Consider the following 21,829-nt stretch of genomic DNA (forward strand, 5'->3'; position numbering starts at 1 on the left):
CTGACCCTTCCCCCCCCCCCCCCCCCCCCCCCCCCCCAAATAATTTTTATATATTTTTTTCTAACTGCAAAAAAAAAGACACGTAGGAAAGTGTTCTACCGAGAGCCGGGGGATGCAGGAGCCGTCCCTCAACTCTGCTAAACTACAACTACACATCCCCCCTGGCTGCGGGACTCTTGGAACAGTTAGGACTACTCCCATCATGGACAGACTGCCCATAATGGGAGTTATAGTACAGGGGCCCATCGCAGCAGGTCATTCTCCAGAGACCTGCTGCAATCCGCATTTATTAACTGTCGAAGCTGGCGGCTCCACTGCGCTCCCCGCCGGCTCCTGTATACGCTGTCCACCAATCAGAGCTTCCATCTCCCGGTGGCGAGGATTATTAATTATGACAGCGTATACAGGAGCTGGCAGGGAGCGCAGTGGAGCCACATTTACCACTGGTTTGTACAGTTAATGAATACGGATCGTAGCGGGTCTCTGGAGAATGACCTGCTCCGATCGGCCCCTGGACTATAACTTCCATCATGGACAGTGTCCTTGATGGAAATAGTAGTCCTAACTGTCCAAAAAGTGGTCCTGCACATGTGCAAAGCCATCCCTTAGCGGTGCGGTACTACTCCCATCTGTCCCATGATGGGAATAGTATTCCAAGGGCAGAGGGACAGATCGAAAAGGGGGTCTCACGTCTGAGACCTCCTGCGATCTTTACTACCCCACCCCCTATTTATGATGTCATTAGGGGGAGGAGCTACACAGTCCATGCCTGACTCTGTTCGCATTTTGCATAATGGGAACAGAGCCTTTCTGGCAGTGTTTTCCCAAACAGGAAGACTCCAGCTGTTGCTTAACTACAGCCCCCCATGATGGGAGTTGTAGTTTAGAAACAATTGGAGGCTCCCTGTTTAGGAACAAGCTGCATCATGTGTGCTCTCTCCAGGGGAGAGCGCAAAAAAATGTACTAACCTATATTTCTTGTCTTCCATTTCTTCAGATACGTGAATGCAGAGCACTGTGACGATGACCAGCGTTTATTTTTTTTTTATATCAATAAAATGGTTAACGAGGGCTGGGGGAGAGTATGTTTTTCCAATTTCTTACAATGTGTCGTTTTTGTTTTAAAACTGAAATTTCAGGCTTAGTAGTGGAAGCTGTCTTGTAGACAGAATCCATTACTCAGCGTTAGCCCCAAAATCAGCTAGGGCTAACCTCCAATTATTACTCCGGTACCCACCGCCTCAGGGGTGCCGGAAAGAACTGATACCAACAGGCCCGGAGCGTCAAAAAATGGCGCTCCAGGGCCTAGGCGGTAACAGGTTGGCGTTTTTAAGGCTGGGGAGGGCCAGTAACAATGGTCCTTGCCCACCCTGGTAACATCTGTTGCTGCTTGGTAGGTCTCTGGCTGATACTGAAAATATGGGGAATCCTATGCAGGTTTTTTTTTTTTTTTATATAACCTCTTCAGGATGTCGGGCGTATGCATACGCCCTGCATCCTAAGGACGTGGGGCATATGCATACGCCTGACAGCCCTGATCATCCTGAAGGATAGGAGCGAGGTCGCAGTGCTGCAAGCTCCTCCTATCCCCTGTCATTGGTCAGAACTGATTCTGACCAATAGCAGCGCAGGACACTGGGTTGCCATGGCAACACCCTGTTCTGCCCACCCCTGGATGTCGGGCAGAACGGGGGGAGAAGATGGAGGCCGGTACCTGCAAGGTAGATAGGTGGGGACTGCCGATCGTCGCTGGAGACAGCGGAGATCATGGCGCACGTAGGGAAATGAAGGGGGGGGGGGGAGTTAGGGGGCAGTAAGCGATATTTACTGCTGCCCTTCCTAGTGGGTGCCAAACTGCAAGATCCTCATACTAGAGGTAAAAATTCCTTCCCGACTCCAAATATGAATGAATCCCTGGATCAATGTTCTGTCCCTATAATTCTAGTATATATAACCAGCGATGTTATTTGTGATCGGGGCTTACACATTCGTACTCGTGATAACAATGATATACTTACTTGTTATGTACACATTATGACTTAACCTATCGGTCTGAGATGTGCCCAATGACCGCGACGGAGGCCATACCTTAAGAGGGCATGCCCTGTAATGGATGAAATGAAGAATAAGAGGAAAAAGAAAGGGAGGGTTGGGAGGGGTCCGCAAACGTCAGGAACGGCCCACTGATAGGAGGTAAGGGCGTTATATACCCCTGCCCCCGCCCACAACCCTATGTGCCGCCTGACGTGCGAGGGGGATGGAGATGTTACCGCCCCTCTCACAAATACAGCCTAACTAGGCTTCACACTTGTGATCGGGGCTTACACATTCGTACTTGTGATAACAATGATATACTTACTTGTTATGTACACATTATGACTTAACCTATCGGTCTGAGATGTGCCCAATGACCGCGACGGAGGCCATACCTTAAGAGGGCAAAAAGTAAATCTAGTAGGGAATTAAATTAATCAAGGACTAAAGCCCCTACCCTAGCACTGACCAAGATAAAGTTCTGATATTGAGATGGAATTGGTGAAGCGAACTGACTGGCCGAGGAATCGATGCCTGGAAACTGAAGAGCGTTGTAGTCATGCCCACCCCTGACCGAAACCAGAGTTGGCACTTGAGCAAGGTCAGGCCAAAACCCCCAGCCGATGTCTGCTGTAGCATGCTGCCTAATATCAGTGCAGGAGTGAAACACTGTGACCTATCAGGCCTGATGAATCCTATCATGTTCCTGCTAATAAGTGGCCAAATATATAACTGTTAGCATATAGGCACAACCACCACCCCCCGATTACCCTTGGCGTTGAACAGCCTAATTTCCTGTAAATCAAACAATATCTGAGCACCTTACCTGAAAACTAAGCTAACCCAATGCCCCATTCCTAACACCACTGCCTCATGAATGGTGTCCCACTGCGAGTGACCCACTAGCTATCCTGTCTGTAATTTGCCTACCCAAATGTACCTGCAGAAACTACCGCTCTGCCTGAGCAGTCGTGCCCACACGCTGGACAATTGTGCAAATGATAATACCGGTGAAGCAGGCGCTAATAGGGCCGTGGACCGTGTGAATGGACTCTGCTGGAAACATGTTGGTGACAACCTGTATGGTGTATCCCCTGGCAGACGTGTTGTCACACATGGTGACCCCATGTGTGTGGCGAGTTGCTTTTGCTCACCCGTGGTCTATTGCCTTGCGACTGTGTTAGTAGTGTAGACCCGCGTGAGCCTTACCCTGCGGACGTGGCAGGCATGAAGGGTAACAAACCTAATTCGGAATGTTGCTCTGAAGACGTGTCAGTAATGTAGACCTGCATGAGCCTTACCCTGCAGGTGTGGTAGGCCTAAAGGGTAACAAATGCCTATGTCAAAATGTTATTGCTCTGAAAATTGTCCGTAACAATAACCTGTGTGGTGCCCCCCATGGCAGGTATTGCTGGTGAACAACCCCCTGTCGAAAAGTCATATCTCTGAAAAACGTGTCAGTACTGATGACTTGTGTGGTACCTCCCCCTGCAGGTGTGGTAGGCATGACGGGTGAACCACCTATGTGTCGTAATGTTATGCTCTGAAGCCATGGCAGTAACCATTAGCTGCGTGGTACCTCCCCTGCAGGTGTGGCAAGCAAATCGGGTAAACAACCACCTGTGAATAGTGATGTTGTTGCTCTGAAGACGTGTCAGTAACAACCTGCGTGGTGCCTCCTCCTGCAGACGTGGCAGGCATGGTAAACAACCACCTGTGTGACGTGATGTTGTTGCTCTGAAGACGTGTCAGTAGCAACAATTGCGCTGTGCATCCCCCTGCAGACGTGGCAGGTATAAGAGTATGCAACCGCCTATGTGTCGTGATGTTGTTGCTCTGAAGACGTGTCAGTAACAACAATTGCGCAGTGCATCCCCCTGCAGACGTGGCAGGTATAAGGGTATACAACCGCCTATGTGTCATAATGTTGTTGCTCTGAAGACGTGTCAGTAACAACAAATTGCGCCGTGCATCCCCCTGCAGGCGTGGCAGGTATAAGGGTATACAACCGCCTATGTGTCATGATGTTGTTGCTCTGAAGACGTGTCAGTAACAACAAATTGCGCCGTGCATCCCCCTGCAGGCGTGGCAGGTATAAGGGTATACAACTGCCCGTGTAAGGTGATGTTGCTCTGAAGACGTGTCAGTAACAACAATTGCGCAGTGCGTCCCCCTGCAGACGTGGCAGGTATAAGGGTATACAACCACCTGTGTAACGTGATGTTGTTGCTCCGAAGATGTGTCAATAACAACTATTGCACAGTGCATCTCCCTGCAGGCGTGGCAGGCATGACGAGTATACAACCGCTCATGTAACGTGATTTTTGCTCTGAAACGTGTCAGTAGCAATAATTATGCAGTGCATCCCCTTGCAGACGTGGCAGGCATGGTAGGTATACAACTGCCGTGATGTCACTGCTCTGAGGACGTGTCGGGAGCAACAATTGCTCACAGCACCTCCCTGCAGCCGTGTCAGGGATGACAGTTGTACCACTGCTTGGGTGTCTAATATTCCAAAGAAAATTCAATAACAGTCAGTTCAGATCGGGCCCATGAGAAGTTGATCCATATGCTGCCAATTTCTAGCACATACGTGGAATGACGGCTGAAGTGTGATCTAATCTATAGATGTTATGGACCTAAGAGTATGCATGTAAATTTTAATGTCAGTAATTGGTCCTGTATACCCTGCTGGTGTGACTAAAGTGTTATATGTGACTGCCCAGTGTGAAAGAGCACCAATATATAAGTTCTCCCAGTATGGCAGTATGAATCCTATAAATGTATTCCCGGTATCAATGCTGTGTGGATTTATGTAATGTGAGCACTGTGGGCCAATGACTAGAATGGATGATGACCATGTGTACCCTGTGACATAATGGGCGCATGTGCCGACAAAGGAAGTGCCGCAATTGTATCTAGCAAGTATGCCGTGTAAGAATGCGAGCAACTATTGTATGAGCTGGTTGTATGTACCGACTACTACACTGAGTGCATGCATGTTATAGAACTATAAGCGTGTGTTCCATGAGATACTACGAATGTGTACTGTATAAATGAAAATGTGCTCATCATGGATGACTAATACTGTGTGGCAAATACTGTGGCGTATGCACTGCACAAATGCCACAGAGACATGTACAACATGAACTCTGCGGGCGCGTGAACCTTTGAATGCCACGAACGCATGTGCCGCATGAACGCCACAAGGGACCATGTAGCATAATGCTATGAATGAATGCACAGCGAGAGCGTATGACAAGTGTGAAACCACGAGTGTAAGACCAGTGTTAAGGGCTTATTGGCATGAGGACCGTAATAGCTGCCATGAGCATGTGAGCAGTATAAATTATGTGAGCGCATGAAACAATGTGAGCACCATGAGTGTGTTAACAATGAATATCAGGAGTGACAGAACAGTATCAACGCCATAGACGTAGAACCCAGCAACGATGGCATGGGCATGTAAAACAGCATCAATGCGGAGAGCGTGTGAACCAGAATCAATTCCAAGAGCGTATAAACAGCATCATGCCATGTATGAAATATTGATGCCGTACACGTGAAACCGTATCAAACTGTAAAGCAAGTAACAGCATCGCAGCCGGAGTGTATGAACAGCATCAATGCCATGAGCGTGTAACAGTATGAAGTCGTGAGCGTATGAACCGTATGAATGCCACAAATGACTGTCATGAGCATGTGAACAATACAAAAGCCATAGGTGTGTGAGCAGCATGAAAGCCATGAGCATATGAGCAGTATCAGCTTGTGAGCGTATGATCGTATGAAAATCGTGAGCGTGTCAATACAGCATCAAACACAAACGTGTTAACACTATAAATGCCACGAGCGTGTGATGATGTAGCTAATCATGGGTTAAGAACAATATGAAATACCATGAGCGTATGAACCACCTGAATGCCTTGAGAATATTAAACAGTATGAACACCATGAGCGTAACACAGTGTGGATGCCAAGATACGTAACACGGAATACGAAGCAAATGAAAATGTAAATGCCATGGACATATGAAAAGCATGAACGCACTGTGTGGACAGTATAAAATAATGAGTATAATGGTATGAATACCGTGAGTTTAACAAAGCAACATCAGGTTCTTGCATAGTGAATCTCATGAGCGTATGGACAGATAAATACTGTGAGCGTATGTACGGTGTGGATGCTTATGAGCATATTTCTTGTGTGAATATTACGAGCGTGCGAACAGTATGCCATGAGCGTGTGAAAAATAAATGACACGAGTGTAAACTGCCATTAGCATGTTCGAACCGTGAATGAAAGACAGTGAAGATGCCCTAAAAACGTATAACCAGTGAAAGAATTATGTGCGTATAACAAAACCCTGGTCGTGAGAAAGTATGAATGTCATGATCGTATAAACAATAAATGTTGCGAGCATGTGAACCATGTAAAAGCCATAGCATATGAATCGTGTGAAAAGTCATGAGCGTATGAGCAGTGTAATGCAGTGATCGTATGAAACAGCAAAATGCTATGGGCTGATGACCGTCAATGTTATGACCTAAATAGTAAAATGGCGATGGAACAGTAATGATGGTATAGACGTGGATGTGAAGAAGTGATTATGACATGCTGCCTCGGATGGAAGTGTAGCCGATGCTATAACCTGATTACAAGTGCTGTGACCTTGCAGACAAACCCCAGAAACATGTGATAACTGCTGTAACAACCGTAACTGATATGCCCGTCACAGCCAACACCATGTGCATTACTTTATTTATTTTTATTTTTATTTTTTTTAGTGCAACGTGTACATGGTGTGCACAGAGTAACGGGTATACCTGGAAATTGTTAGTACCAGTAAGTGTGCACGCAGGGTATGTATCCCAAGCGACTGAATGTTAGATACCTTATACAACTTATGCATAAACGTTGTGTGAACGGACCGTGAAGAAGGGGTGACTCCCTGTAAAGCCCTGATGACCCAGCAGTCCGCATATACATAAAATTAAATACAGTACCACAACAAGCTGTATGGCCAGAATGTGCATCTGCTGGGGGAACTAAACCCCCACCAATCAGTTCTCCGTTCCGATCCCCGAAAGCGGCTGACTGACCGCTATCCAGGTGCCGAGCACACCAGGGAATCATCTGACCTGCCGGTGATGGCGTCAGCCCACAGCGAGAAAGACTACCTGTGAATCACAGGAGGAGTGTACCCTCAATCCACCAAGCAGGCCCCTGGCTTTAAGGCGCTGCGCAAACTTCTCTGAGTCCCGCTACCAGTGGCTGCCTTGACCAGCATCTGCAGCGACCCCGGCACTGTAGATAAGCCGCGATCTTACCCGGTGGGAGCCGGGCGCCCCGGGAGGCTATGGGTAATGCCGAGGATCGCGCCAGACATGCCTTGAACAAAGCATGTCACCGTACTCACTTTACTCCCCCCTGCCCTCAGCACATAGATGCTTACTCTGTGTGACAACGGGTGACTGCGCGTCCCATGTATCCGGCACTGAGGCAGCTGACGGGCTGCGCCGGAAGCCCGCACCTAGACACCCGGTGTAGGCACCAACACCACTGGGTGCCCGAGTGCCGATAGTTGGCGGGAAATACAAACGTACGCTGCGGAACACGGGTGTCACGCAAAACTCCAGCAGCACCCACCTGCATACCTGAAACGCTGGAGACCGGCTCTTACCCCCTGTACCATGCATGGCGCGCACCACTTCCTGCTTCCGCAAACGTCAGGAACGGCCCACTGATAGGAGGTAGGGGCGTTATATACCCCTGCCCCCGCCCACAACCCTATGTGCTGCCTGACGTGCGAGGGGGGTGGAGATGTTACCGCCCCTCTCACAAATACAGCCTAACTAGGCTTCACACTAATCTCCAAAAATGCATCCAGACCCCTTTTGAACTCTTTCACAGAATTCACCATGACCACCTCCTCTGGCAGAGAATTCCACAGTCTCACTGCTCTTACAGTAAAGAACCCCCCATCTGTGCTAGTGTGGATACCTTTCCTCTAAACATATGACATGACAACATAAGGATGCCCCCTTGTTAAAGATACAGTCCTGGGTATAAATAGATGACGGGAGAGATCTCTGTATGGTCCCCTGATATATTTATACATAGTTATTAGGTCTCCCCTAAGCCTTTTTTCTAAACTAAATAACCCTAATTCTGCTAATCTTTCTGGGTACTGTAGTCCTTCCATTCCCCCTATTACCCTGGTTGTCCTTCCAGCTGTTGCAAAATAAGAACTCCCTGTATTTCCGGACAACCATTGACTGTCCTGGCAGGCTGGGAGTTTTACAACAGCTGGAGGCACCCTGTTTGGAAAACACTGCCATAGGGTATTTTTTGGTGGTGGAGGTGTTAGGTCTATAATATTCTGATATATTGATCGCTATATCTATACTCATATGCCTTTGCTAAAATGCTGTTGCTAAATATTGCAGAAGATCTTTGGTTTCCTTAATTCAAAACATTTCAGCTGCTCTTTGCCCATAATCAAGACTAGAACCTTGAGATGGAGACTATGGATATATGGGAGGGGATTTATCAACCTATATAGAGTAATTTTAAGTGTATTTCTGATATTTCCTGCATTCTTTTTGTGCATCTTTTGTGGTGGAACTTTTCTAAAGATGTCACCCTTCGGGTGTAGCGTAGAGCCATTTTTCCTGTAGACATCGATTTAATAACTGCATTTTTTTTTCTTGGACGCACAAAAAGAACGCATGTCTCATTTTTTTGCGCAAATATGTGTATTTTCACACAGTAAGGACTGCAACTCCCATCATGGATAGACTGCCCATGATGGGAGTTATAGTCCAGGGGCTGAGGTGCAGATCGCAGCAGGTCATTATCCAGAGAGCCGCTGCGATCCGCATTTATTAACTGTAAAAGCCGGAGGCACATGCGGCACACGGGAGTTCTGATTGGCCAATAGCTATTCTCCAATCAGAACTCCCCTCTCCCGGCAGGGATTATGAATTATGACCGTGTATATAGGAGTCGGTGGCAGCGCGATGTAGCCCCGGGTGCCACTCATGAGGGGGGGGGGAGGGACACCCTACCGTGCGTCCGACTGTCTGTGTCACTCACTGTTTCTGTGAGCTCGATCTGCAGTGCAGATGGAGCTCACAGAAACAATGTGCAATAATACTTGTATACACACCCAACCGTGTCCCCACTGCCCTGCTGGACTCCGAAGGGGTTAACCTGTGCCTGGAGTCAATCTGTCACTATCACTGATACATGACGCTGAGGTGGGTGTGGGTGGAATGTGTCGGACGGCGGAGCTGTGCTGACGTCTATTACGTCAGCTGTCTGGACTGGTCCCAGGCATACCAGTTCAGTGAAGCATGTATGAGGAACGAGCAGGACAATCAGGGCTGGGCATGCTGGGAGTTGTAGTTTTGCAACATCTGGAGGGCCGCAGTTTGGAGACCACTGTAATCTGTGCTCTATGTAGTCTGTAACATCTGGCCCTTCAGATGTTGCCGAACTACAATTTCCAGCATGCTTTGGCAGTCTGGGCATGCCGGGAGTTTTAGTTTTGCAACTACTGGAGGCGCACTGGTTGGGAAACATTGTCTGTTTCCTAACTCAAGTGTTTCCCTACCTGTGTGCCTCCAGCTGTTGCAAAACTATAACTCCCAGCATGCACTGACAAACCGTACATGCTGGGAGTTGTAGTTTTGCAACAGCTGGAGGCGCACGGGTTGGGAAACACTGTCAGTGTTTTGCAACCAGTGTGCCTCCAGCTGTTGCTTAACTACAGCCCCCCATGATGGGAGTTGCAGTTTAGCAACAATTGGAGGCTCCCTGTTTAGGAACACGCTGCATTATGTGCGCTCTTCCCAGGGGAGAGCACAAAAAATGTACTAACCCATATTTCTTGTTTTTCTTTTCTCATTTCAGATACGTGAATGCGGAGGACTACGTCAGATTCGGTTGACTGTGACGGTGACCAGCTTTTTTATTTTTATTTTTTTCAATAAAAGGGTTAATGAGGGCTGTGGGGGAGTAATTATTTTTTTTTTTTAAATACATTTTTTTTTTCAATGTGTTGTGTTTTTTATAATTACATTTTCAGGGTTAGTAGTGGAAGCTGTCTTATAGACAGAATCCATAACTAAGCCAGGGCTTAGCGTTAGCCCAAAAATCAGCTAGGTTATGTTGCCTCAAATGCGCAGCGCTCTCTCTCCACCTGAGCAGGGTGTGCATTTGAGGCAACAGAGTAGGATCGGCCACACACATCACATTCCCAGAATGATGATTCAGAGCATAGGGTTTGGGATGGGCATATTGTTTAGTTTTGGCTATGCTCTGGGTCATCATTCTGGGAACATACCGTATATACTCGAGTATAAGCCGACCCGAGTATAAGCCGAGACCCCTAATTTCAACCCAAAATCCCAGGAAAAGTTATTGACTCGAGTATAAGCCTAGGGTGGGAAATACCTCATCCCCCCCTGTCATCATCCAGACCCGTCATTAACATCCTCATCATCCCCTTGTCATCATCCCACACATCCCCCCTTCATCATCCCCTTGTCATCATCCCACACATCCCCTTATCATCCCACACATCCCCCCTTCATCATCCCCTTGTCATCATCCCACACATCCCCTTATCATCCCACACATCCCCCCTTCATCATCCCCTTGTCATCATCCCACACATCCCCTTATCATCCCACACATCCCCCCTTCATCATCCCCTTGTAATCATCCCACACCCCCCCCTTCATCATCCCCACCCCCCTTCATCATCCCCACACCCCCCCCTTCATCATCCTCTTCTCATCATTCGCCCTCAGTGGTCTTCAACCTGCGGACCTCCAGAGGTTTCAAAACTACAACTCCCAGCAAGCCCGGGCAGCCATCGGCTGTCCGGGCTTGCTGGGAGTTGTAGTTTTGAAACCTCCGGAGGTCCGCAGGTTGAAGACCACTGCGGCCTTCAACATGCGGACCTCCAGAGGTTTCAAAACTACAACTCCCAGCAAGCCCGGGCAGCCATCGGCTGTCCGGGCTTGCTGGGAGTTGTAGTTTTGAAACCTCCGGAGGTCCGCAGGTTGAAGACCACTGCGGCCTTCAACATGCGGACCTCCAGAGGTTTCAAAACTACAACTCCCAGCAAGCCCGGGCAGCCATCGGCTGTCCGGGCTTGCTGGGAGTTGTAGTTTTGAAACCTCCGGAGGTCCGCAGGTTGAAGACCACTGCGGCCTTCAACATCATCCAGCCCCCTCTCACCCCCTTTAGTTCTGAGTACTCACCTCCGCTCGGCGCTGGTCCGGTCCTGCAGGGCTGTCCGGAGAGGAGGTGGTCCGGTGAGGAGGTGGTCCGGGCTGCTATCTTCACCGGGGGCGCCTCTTCTCCGCGCTTCCGGCCCGGAATAGAGGCGTTGCCTTGACAATGACGCATAAGTACGTTGGCAATGAACGCACCTCTGCGTCGTTGTCACGCAACGTGACTATTCTGAGGCCGGGCCCGAAGCGCTTAGAAGAGGCCTCCCCGGTGAAGATAGCAGCCCGGAACCACTATGCCACCGGACCACCTCCTCTCCGGACAGCCCTGCAGGACCGGACCAGCGCCGAGCGGAGGTGAGTACTCAGAACTAAAGGGGGTGAGAGGGGGCTGGATGATGTTGAAGGCCGCAGTGGTCTTCAACCTGCGGACCTCCGGAGGTTTCAAAACTACAACTCCCAGCAAGCCCGGACAGCCGATGGCTGCCCGGGCTTGCTGGGAGATGTAGTTTTGAAACCTCTGGAAGTCCGCAGGTTGAAGACCACTGCGGGTGGGGGAGTTCACTCGAGTATAAGCCGAGGGGGGTGTTTTCAGCACGAAAAATCGTGCTGAAAAACTCGGCTTATACTCGAGTATATACGGTAACCTATTTCATCATTTTACAGCCCACTGTACTCCACTTTATTAACTCAGTGTACCCCATGTAACGCTCCTTGAGGGGGGGGGGAGGGTCCCGCTTTTCTGACTTCATAGGTAGCTCTGTAAATGCTCAAGGCCTCTGACTGCATTCCTGCTCTTCCGAGACCTGGTGTGCACCCGCAGAGCCGTTTACATCCCAATATGAGGTATGTCCTTATTCCAAAGAAATGTATTTACAAATTGTGGGGGGCATTTTCTCCTGTTACCACTTGTGAAAATGAAAAATTTGGGGTAACCCCAGCATTTTAGTGTAAAAAAAATAAATAAATCAAAATTCTCCTTTTCGCATCCCATTTTAATGAACATTTATCAAACACCTGTGGGGTGTTAAGGCTCACTGTACTGCTTGTTGTGTTCCTTGAGGGGTTTAGTTTTCAAAATAGCATGCCATGTGTTTTTTTGTTTGTTGTTCTGGCACCATAGGGGCTTCCTAAATGTGACAAACCCCCTCTCACCCCCATTTCAGCAAAATTTGCTAATGTGACTCCTTTTCTGAGCATTGTAGTGCACCCGCAGTGCACTTGACGTCCACACATGGGGTATTTCCATACTTAGAAGAAATGGGGTTACAAATTTTGGGAGGTATTTTCTCCTATTACCCCTTGTAAAAATGTAAAATTTGGGGAAAAAAGCAGCATTTTAGTGGAAAAAAATAAATTTATTTACACATCCAAAGTTGTCAAACACCTGTACCCCACAGGTGTTTGACAACTTTGGATGTGTAAATAAATTTATTTTTTTCCACTAAATTGCTGCTTTTTTCCCCAAATTTTACATTTTTACAAGGGGTAATAGGAGAAAATACCTCCCAAAATTAAGGCTCACTGTACCCCTTGTTACGTTCCTTGAGGGGTGTAGTTTCCAAAATAGTATGCTATGTGGGTTTTTCTTTTTTTGCTGTTCTGGCACCATAGGGGCTTCCTAAATGCGACATAGTTACATAGTTAGTATGGTTGAAAAAAGACATACGTCCATCAAGTCCAACCAGGAAATTGAAGTGAAGGGTGTAAGGGGATAAGGGAAAGGGATGTAGTTTTATAATTCTGCATAAGCATTAATGTTATTTTGTTCCAGGAATGTATCTAACCCTGTTTTAAAGCTGTTAATTGTTCCTGCTGTGACCAGTTCCTGAGGTAGACCGTTCCATAAATTCACAGTCCTCACGGTAAAGAAGGCGTGTCGCCCCTTTAGACTAAACCTTTTCTTCTCCAGACGGAGGGAGTGCCCCCTCGTCCTTTGGGGGGGTTTAACCTGGAACAGTTTTTCTCCATATTTTTTGTATGGGCCATTTATATACTTATATACGTTTATCATATCCCCCTTAAACGTCTCTTCTCAAGACTAAACAATTGTAACTCCTTTAATCGCTCCTCATAGCTAAGATGTTCCATGCCCCATATTAGTTTAGTCGCGCGTCTCTGCACCCTTTCCAACTCCGCAGTGTCCCTTTTATGAACAGGCGACCAAAACTGAACAGCATATTCCAGGTGAGGCCATACCAATGCTTTATAAAGGGGGAGTATTATGTCCCTGTCCCTTGAGTCCATGCCTTTTTTTATACATGACAATATCCTGCCGGCTTTGGGCGCAGCAGCCTAACATTGCATATTATTCTGTAGTCTGTGATCTAGAAGTACACCCAGATCCTTCTCTACCAGTGACTCTGCCAGTTTAATCCCCCCTAAGACATACGACGCATGCATGTTATTAGTACCTAGATGCATAACTTTACATTTATCCACATTGAACCTCATTTGCCAAGTGGATGCCCAGACACTTAGTCTATCCAAGTCATCTTGTAACTTATGCACATCCTCTATAGACTGTACCGTGCTACAAAGCTTGGTGTCATCTGCAAAGATAGAAACAGAGCTGTTAATGCCATCCTCTATATCATTGATAAATAAATTAAACAACAGCGGGCCCAGTACTGAACCTTGGGGTACATCACTAATTACCGGGGACCAATCAGAGTACGAATCATTGACCACCACTCTCTGGGTACGATCCATGAGCCAGTGTTCAATCCAGTTTCAAACTAAAGTTTCCAAGCCCAAAAACCTTAACTTACCTGTCAGATGTCTGTGAGGGACAGTAACAAACGCTTTGGCAAAATCCAGAAACACTATATCCACAGCCATTCCTCTGTCAAGGCTTCTACTCACCTCTTCATAAAAGCAAATTAGATTGGTTTGACAACTTCTATCCTTAGTAAACCCATGCTGGCTATCACTTATAATACTATTATCCCCTATGTATTCCTGTATGTAATCCCTTATAAGTCCTTCAAACAATTCACCCACAATGCACGTTAAACTTACCGGACTATAGTTTCCTGGGGAAGACCTAGAGCCCTTCTTGAAGATTGGTACCATATTAGCCTTGCGCCAGTCCCTTGGCACAATACCAGACACCAGAGAATCTCTAAATATCATGAACAAGAGTACAGATATTACTGAACTTACCTCTCTAAGAACTCTTGGGTGTAATCCATCCGGCCATGGAGATTTGCTTACATTTACTTTACTTAACTTACTTTGTACCATCTCTACATTAAGCCAGTTCAGTACATTACATGATGTGTTACCAGCACTGACCTGTCCAATGTCAGCTCCTTTTTCCATAGTGTATACAGAACTAAAGAACCCATTCAGTAGCTCCGCTTTCTCTTTATCACCTGTTACAACCTCCCCATTATCATTATTAAGGGGTCCTATATGCTCTGTCCTTGTTTTTTTTGTATTTATATATCTAAAAAAAATATTTAGGATTAGTTTTGCTTTCTTTGGCCACCTGTCTTTCATTTTGAATTTTTGCTGTTTTTATTACATTTTTACAGATTTTATTAAGCTCCTTGTACTGTTTAAATGTTATAGCTGACCCATCAGATTTGAATTTTTTGAAGGTTATTTTTTTGTTGTTTATTGCTCTTTTAACATCATTTGTCAGCCATGTAGGATTTAGTTTTAATCGTTTATATTTGTTCCCCTTTGGTATATATTTAGCTGTATAGTTATTTAGAGTTGATTTAAAGATGTCCCATTTACCTTCTGTATCAGTATTTGAGAACACCTCTCCCCCAGGCTATGTCCTGTAGTGCAGCTCTCAGCCCAGGGAAATTTGCCTTTTTAAAGTTATATGTTTTTGCCTTCCCCGTCTGTCTTTGTTTTCTACATTTTAAGTCAAAAGTAACTATATTGTGGTCGCTATTACCAAGGTTTTCCCGCACAGTTACATTACCAACCAGCTCTGCATTGTTGGAAATGATCAGATCCAACAAGGCATCACTTCTTGTTGGGCCCTCCACAAACTGAGCATTGTAGTGCGCCCGCAGTGCACTAGATGTCCACACATGGGGTATTTCTCTACTCAGAAGAGATGGGGTTCCATATTTTGGGGGGCATTTCCTCCTATTACCCATTGTAAAAAATTTAAAATTTGTGGTGGGAAAACCAGCATTTTAGTGAAAAAAAATCATTTACACATCCAACTTTGACAAAAAGTCATCAAACAGCTGTGGGGTGTTGAGGCTCACTGGACCCCTTGTTACGTTCCTTGAGGGGTGTAGTTTCCAAAACAGTATGCCATGTGTTTTTTTCTTTTTTTTTTTTGCTGTTCTGGCACCATAGGGGCGACATGCCCCCCAAAAACAATTTCAGAACAACTCACTCTCCAAAATCCCATTGTCGCTCCTTTCCTTCTGAGCCATCCGCTGAACACTTTACATACACATATGAGGTATTTCCTTACTCAAGAGAAATTGGGTTACAAATTTTGGGGAGATTTATCTCCTTTTACCCCTTGTAACAGGGTCTACAAGAACATGCGAGTGTAAAAAAATTAAGATTTAGAATTCTCTCCTTCACTTTGCTGGTATTCCTGTTAAACACCTAAAGGGTTAACACACTTACTGTACTGTACTCATTTTGAATACTTTGCAGTTTTTATAATGGGGTCATTTATGGGGTATTTCTAAAATGAAGGCCCTTCAAATCCACTTCAAAACTGAATTGGTCCCTGAAAAATTCCAATTTAGATTTTTTTTTTTTTTATTGGAAAATTGCTGCTGAACTTTGAGGCCCTCTGATGTCTTCAAAAGTAAAAGCATGTCAACTTTATGATGCAAACATAAAGTAGACATATTGTATATGTGAATCAATTTATAATTTATTTGGAATGTCTATTTTCCTCACAAGCAGAGAGCTTCAAAGTAAGAAAAATGCTAAATTTACACATTTTCCTTGAAATTTTGAAATGATGCAAGTATCAAAGAAAATTTACCACTATGTTAAAGCAGAATTTGACACGAAAAAAACTATCTCTGAATCAAATTTATAAGTAAAACCATCCCAGAGTTATTAATGCTTAAAGTGACAGTGGTCAGATGTGCCATAAATGCTCCCGTCCTTAAGGTCAAAATGGGCTTGGTCGTTAAAGGGGTTAGCCAGGAAAAAACTTTTTTTTATATATCAACTGGCTCCAGAAAGTTAAACAGATTTGTGAATTACTTCTATTAAAAAATCTTAATCCTTTTACTACTTATGAGCTTCTGAAGTTGAGTTCTTTTCTGTCTAAGTGCTCTCTGATGACACGTGTCTCGGGAACCGCCCAGTTTAGAAGCAAATCCCTATAGAAAACCTCTTCTAAACTGGGCGGTTCCTGAGACACGTGTCATGAGAGAGCACTTAGACAGAAAAGAACAACTCAACTTCAGAAGCTCATAAGTACTGAAAGGATTAATATTTTTTAATAGAAGTAATTTACAAATCTGTTTAACTTTCTTGAGCCAGTTGATATATATATATATATATATATATATATATATATATATAAAAGTTTTTTTTCCAGCATAAGGGGTTGAAGTCCCATGCAACTCTATGGGAAATGTATGTTCCAGCATAACTTCCGTATGGCTGGAGATATTGTACTATAATACTTGGTACACATATTACTTATATGTCACATAAAAATATAGGATAATTTTACCTTAAGGACCGATGGTTTTTCCGTTTTTGCACTTTCGTTTTTTCCTCATTACCTTTAAAAAATCATAACTCTTTCAATTTTGCACCTATAAATATTTTTTGCGACACCAATTCTACTTTGTAATGACATCAGTCATTTTGCTCAAAAATCTACGGCGAAACGGGGAAAAAATCATTGTGAGACAAAATTGAAAAAAAAAAACCCCGCTGTTTTGTATATTTTGGGGGCTTCTGTTTCTACATAGTACATTTTTCAGTAAAAATGACACCTTATCTTTATTCTGTAGGTCCATACGGTTAAAATGATACCCTACTTATATAGGTTTAATTTTGTCGTACTTCTGGAAAAAATCATAACTACATGCAGGAAAATTAATACTTTTAAAATTGTCATCTTCTGACCCTATAACTTTTTTATTTTTCCGCGTATGGGGCGGTATGAGGGCTAATTTTTTGCGCCGTGATCTGAAGTTTTTAGCAGTACCATTTTTGCATTGATAGGACTTATTGAACTTTTTATTCATTTTTCCATGATATAAAAAGTGACCAAAAATGCACTATTTTGGACTTTGGATTTTTTTTGCACGTACGCCATTGACCGTGCGGTTTAATTAACGATATATTTTTATAATTCGGGCATTTCCGCACGCGGCGATACCATATATTTTTATTTTTATTTACACTGTGGTTTTTTTTTTATGGGAAAAGGGGGGTGATTCAAACTTTTAATAGGGAAGGGGTTAAATGATCTTTATTCACTTTTTTTTTTTCACTTTTTTTTGCAGTGTTATAGCTCCCATAGGGACCTATAACACTGCACACACTGATCTATTACATTGATCACTGGTTTCTCCTATGAAACCAGTGATCAATGATTCTGCCGCTTGACTGCTCATGCCTGGATCTCAGGCACTGAGCAGTCATTCGGCGATCGGACAGCGAGGAGGCCGGTAGGGATCCTCCAGCTGTCCTGTAAGCTGTTCGGGATGCCGAGATTTTGCCGCGGCCATCCCGAACAGCTCCCTGAGCTAACCGGCATGCTTTCACTTTAGACGCGGCGTTCAACTTTGAACGCCGCGTCTAAAGGGTTAATACCGCGCGGCACCTCGATCAATGCCGCGCGCTATTAGCCACGGGTCCCGTGGCCCCGCGTTATAGATCGGGAGCGGACTCATAACGTACCTGTACGTCATGGGTCCTTAAGGAGTTAATTAACCCTAACCTATCCGCTTTCATGAAGGATGGGGTTTTTGTTTCAAGTCCCATGCAAGTACATGGGGCTTCAAGTACCTTATTCTGCTCTGCATCTCCTGGCGAGTGCATCAGTCCGGCTGGCAAGCCACACCCTCCCCACATGCCACTCCCCATCTCACAAAGCCATGCCCACCATTTAAAGGGGTAGTCCAGTGGTGAAAAACTTATCCCCTATCCTAAGGATAGGGGATAAGTTTGAGATCGCGGGGGGTCCGACCGCCGGGGCCCCCTGCGATATCTCTGTACGGGGCCAGGCTCTCCGGCCAGATAGAGGGTGTCGACCTCCGCACGAAGCGGCGGCCGACACGCCCCCTCAATACATCTCTATAGCAGAGCCGGAGATTGCCGCAGGCAGCGCTTCGGCTCTGCCATAGAGTTGTATTGAGGGGGCGTGTTGGGCACCGCTTCGTGCGGAGGTCGACACGCCCCCCTTCCCGCGGGCTGTCGGGGCTCCGTACAGGAGATCGCAGGGGGCCCCAGCGGTCGGACCCCCCGCGATCTCAAACTTATCCCCTATCCTTAGGATAGGGGATAAGTTGTTCACCACTGGACTACTCCTTTAAGCCACACCTCTTTTATTTTCTACCCTATTTGTGCATTGGTCTGGCTTGCAAATTACACCCACTTTCACAAAGCCACGCCACCTGAGGACAGGTTATTAGGATGGCATATACAGAGGAGATATAAGGACAGGATATGGGGACAGAATTTGAGGTCTGGATATGAGGACAGCATATGAGGATGATATGAGGACAGGATATGGGGACAGTATATAAGGTCTGAATATGAGGACAGGATATGAGGTCGGATAAAAGGTCGGGATATGAGAACAAGTAAACAGACAAGCGATCCCGAATTTGGATCCCAGTTCCGATAAAGTATACCATCGGTTGTTGGCTGAATCCATAAGATCTCCCACTGTGTTGATTTCCTTAAAGGGGTACTCCGGTGAAAACCTTTTTTCTTTTAAATCAACTGGTGCCAGAAAGTTAAACATATTTGTAAATTTCTTCTATTAAAAAATCTTAATCCTTCCAGTACTTATTAGCTGCTGAATGCTACAGAGGAAATTCCTTTCTTTTTGGAACACTGATGACATCACGAGCACAGTACTCTCTGCTGACATCTCTGTCCATTTTAGCAACCATACATAGCAGATGCATAGCAGAAGTATACTAAGGGCAGCATGGTGGCTCAGTGGTTAGCATTGCTGCCTTGCAGCGCTGGGGCCTTGGGTTCAAATCCCACTAATGACAACAATATATAAATAAAGACTTATTATTATAATAACGTCAGCAAAGAGCACTGTTCTCATGATGTCATCAGAGAGCATTCCAAAAAGGAAATAATTTCCTCTGTAGTATTCAGTAGCTAATAAGTACAGGAAGGATTGAGAATTTTTAATAGAAGTAATTTACAAATATGTTTAACTTTCTGGCACCAGTTGATTTAAAAGAAAAAAGGTTTTCACCGGAGTACCCCTTTAAGCCTCCACGAGCGAAACAAACTGCTATAAAAACTGGTCCAGAGTGGCCCAGGGCGAAACGTACTTAGAGCAGGAATAGGACAGACCCATACAACTACGTACCACCTTCCATGCAGCAAAGGTATCTCTAAACAGTAAGGATTGTTGGATGAATGGTGGCAAAGAGGAAAGGCAGCAGTGGAGTAGTGACAATGGTTGCCAGGGGGCCGCGCACGGGCGGACAAACCATATGTGCAGCAGGTTCAACTGCACAAGGGCCCAGCAAGTAAGGGGCATAGCTATAGAGGTATCTGTACGCTAGGCCCGGGCCTTGAGAGGGAGGCAGGATGGGGTGAATGAAGGAAGGGGGGTTAATGGAAGTGCAGTGGGGGGAATGGAAGCGCGAGGGGGAGGAAGGAGGGGCAGGATGGGGTGAATGGAAGGAGCAGGAGGGGTTAATGGGTGCAGGGGGTAGTGGAAGCATGGGGGTGAATGGAAGGAGGGGCAGGATGGGGAGAATGGAAGGAGCAGGGGGTAATGGAAGTGGGGGGTGAATGGAAGAAAGAGCAGGGGGGTCAATGGAAGCAGTGAGGGGGGAATGGAAGCATGAGGGGGGGTAATAGAAGTGGAGGGTGAATGGAAGAATGGGCAGGATGAGGTGAATGCAAGGAGCAGGGGGTTAATGGAAGCAGGGGGGGTAATGAGAGCGGGGGGGGGGTTAATAGCAGTGGGGGGGGGGGAGTTCCTGCACAATAGACATATGGGGGGGGGGCGGCAGGCACATTCTTTGCACAGGGGCCCTCTGCTGTCTGTGTCAGCCCCTGGGGCCACGTATCTCATTTCTAAATCTGTTTGAGAACAGGTGTGGAGGTATTGTGGTGCCAATTCATTATATGACGTAGAAGGCTTGCTAGGTTATATCCTCGAATTTCTGGAAAATGTATCCCATGTATATAGAGCATCATTGGCCCTCATTTACTAAGAGTGGAGTGTAGGTTTCTTTCTGGGCTTTAATTCCCTACAATATTTACTAAGGTTTCCCTACATTTTCCACTTTCCCTACACTTTGCTTTTTTACACATGCTCTGATCTGTAGGGTTTTCATCAGTTCAAATCCACCACATTTTCTGTGGAAACCTTAGTAAATATGTTGGGTTTTTGTGAAAATGTCGGGAACACGCCCCTTTTCAGAGACCACGCCCCTTTTCCCGACAGACACGCCCCCTTTTCGGGTTTTCTTAGCAAAATGGAGTGTTAGTCGGGTTTTTTTCAATTCTAGCGCAAATTCTGGCACAGACAAAATTTCTGGCGCAGTGCGACAGAATCTGGCGCACAACCCGACAAAACATGTCGGGTTTGCAATAGTAAATGAGGGCCATTGTGCACAATGCCATTCTGAGTTTTTTGTGTGAACGTAGAGTTAAGCGTTTTGATATCTGAATGTTTCAGTAATAGGGAGGATTATCTGAAGAGGATATGCACATTGCACATTTGGTGTGGTTACCAACTTTTGGTTGTTATTTTTATTCACACTTGCCTTCAGTGTAACCTGCTCTGTATTGTAGCTCTGCCATAGTTTTTAAATATTTTTCTTTTGATGTATTTTACCAAGTGCTTTAATAAAGATATGGATATTATTTTCACAATGCATGGTGTGCTCCCTAATGGTGTTTATGTATTATAATAGGCACTCCATATTTTAGGTTTATTAGACCCTATTTAAGAGATTGTTGCAGAATCTGCAGCATAATACGCGCAGCGTGAAATCCATATCGAATATGCTGCGGATGCGGCGTGCGCAGCCTATTGCAATATGGTGTGCACCCTAAGGGTGCGTTCCCACAGGGCATATACGCAGCGTATTTGACGGCAGCAGCGGGAAATACGCTGCGTATCCCTTGCTCACTATACACACAGGGCTTTCCAGCGGCAGCCCTATGTGTGCATTGAGTTTTGGAGGCGGGGCCGCGCGTCACAGACACGCCGACACACGGCCCCGCCTCCAAAACTCACTACACACATAGGGCTGCCGCCGGAAAGCCCTGTGTGTATAGTGAGCAAGGGATACGCAGCGTATTTCCCGCTGCTGCCGTAAAATTTGCGCAGCGTCAAATAGGATGCGTATACGCCCTGTGGGAACGCACCC

General features: G+C 45.9%; 1 protein-coding gene across 1 annotated transcript in view; it reads left to right on the plus strand.

The window, feature by feature from the left end:
- The window catches only part of LOC130356043 (microsomal glutathione S-transferase 3-like), a 65,884-nt gene that overhangs the window by 18,420 nt on the left and 25,635 nt on the right, over positions 1-21,829 (plus strand). The window contains exon 3 of the mRNA XM_056557067.1: positions 9,952-9,996. Coding sequence (XP_056413042.1) covers positions 9,952-9,996 — 45 coding nt within the window. The remainder of the gene's footprint in view (positions 1-9,951; positions 9,997-21,829) is intronic.

This window comes from Hyla sarda, chromosome 2 (assembly GCF_029499605.1).
Source record: "Hyla sarda isolate aHylSar1 chromosome 2, aHylSar1.hap1, whole genome shotgun sequence".
NCBI classification, from domain to species: domain Eukaryota; kingdom Metazoa; phylum Chordata; class Amphibia; order Anura; family Hylidae; genus Hyla; species Hyla sarda.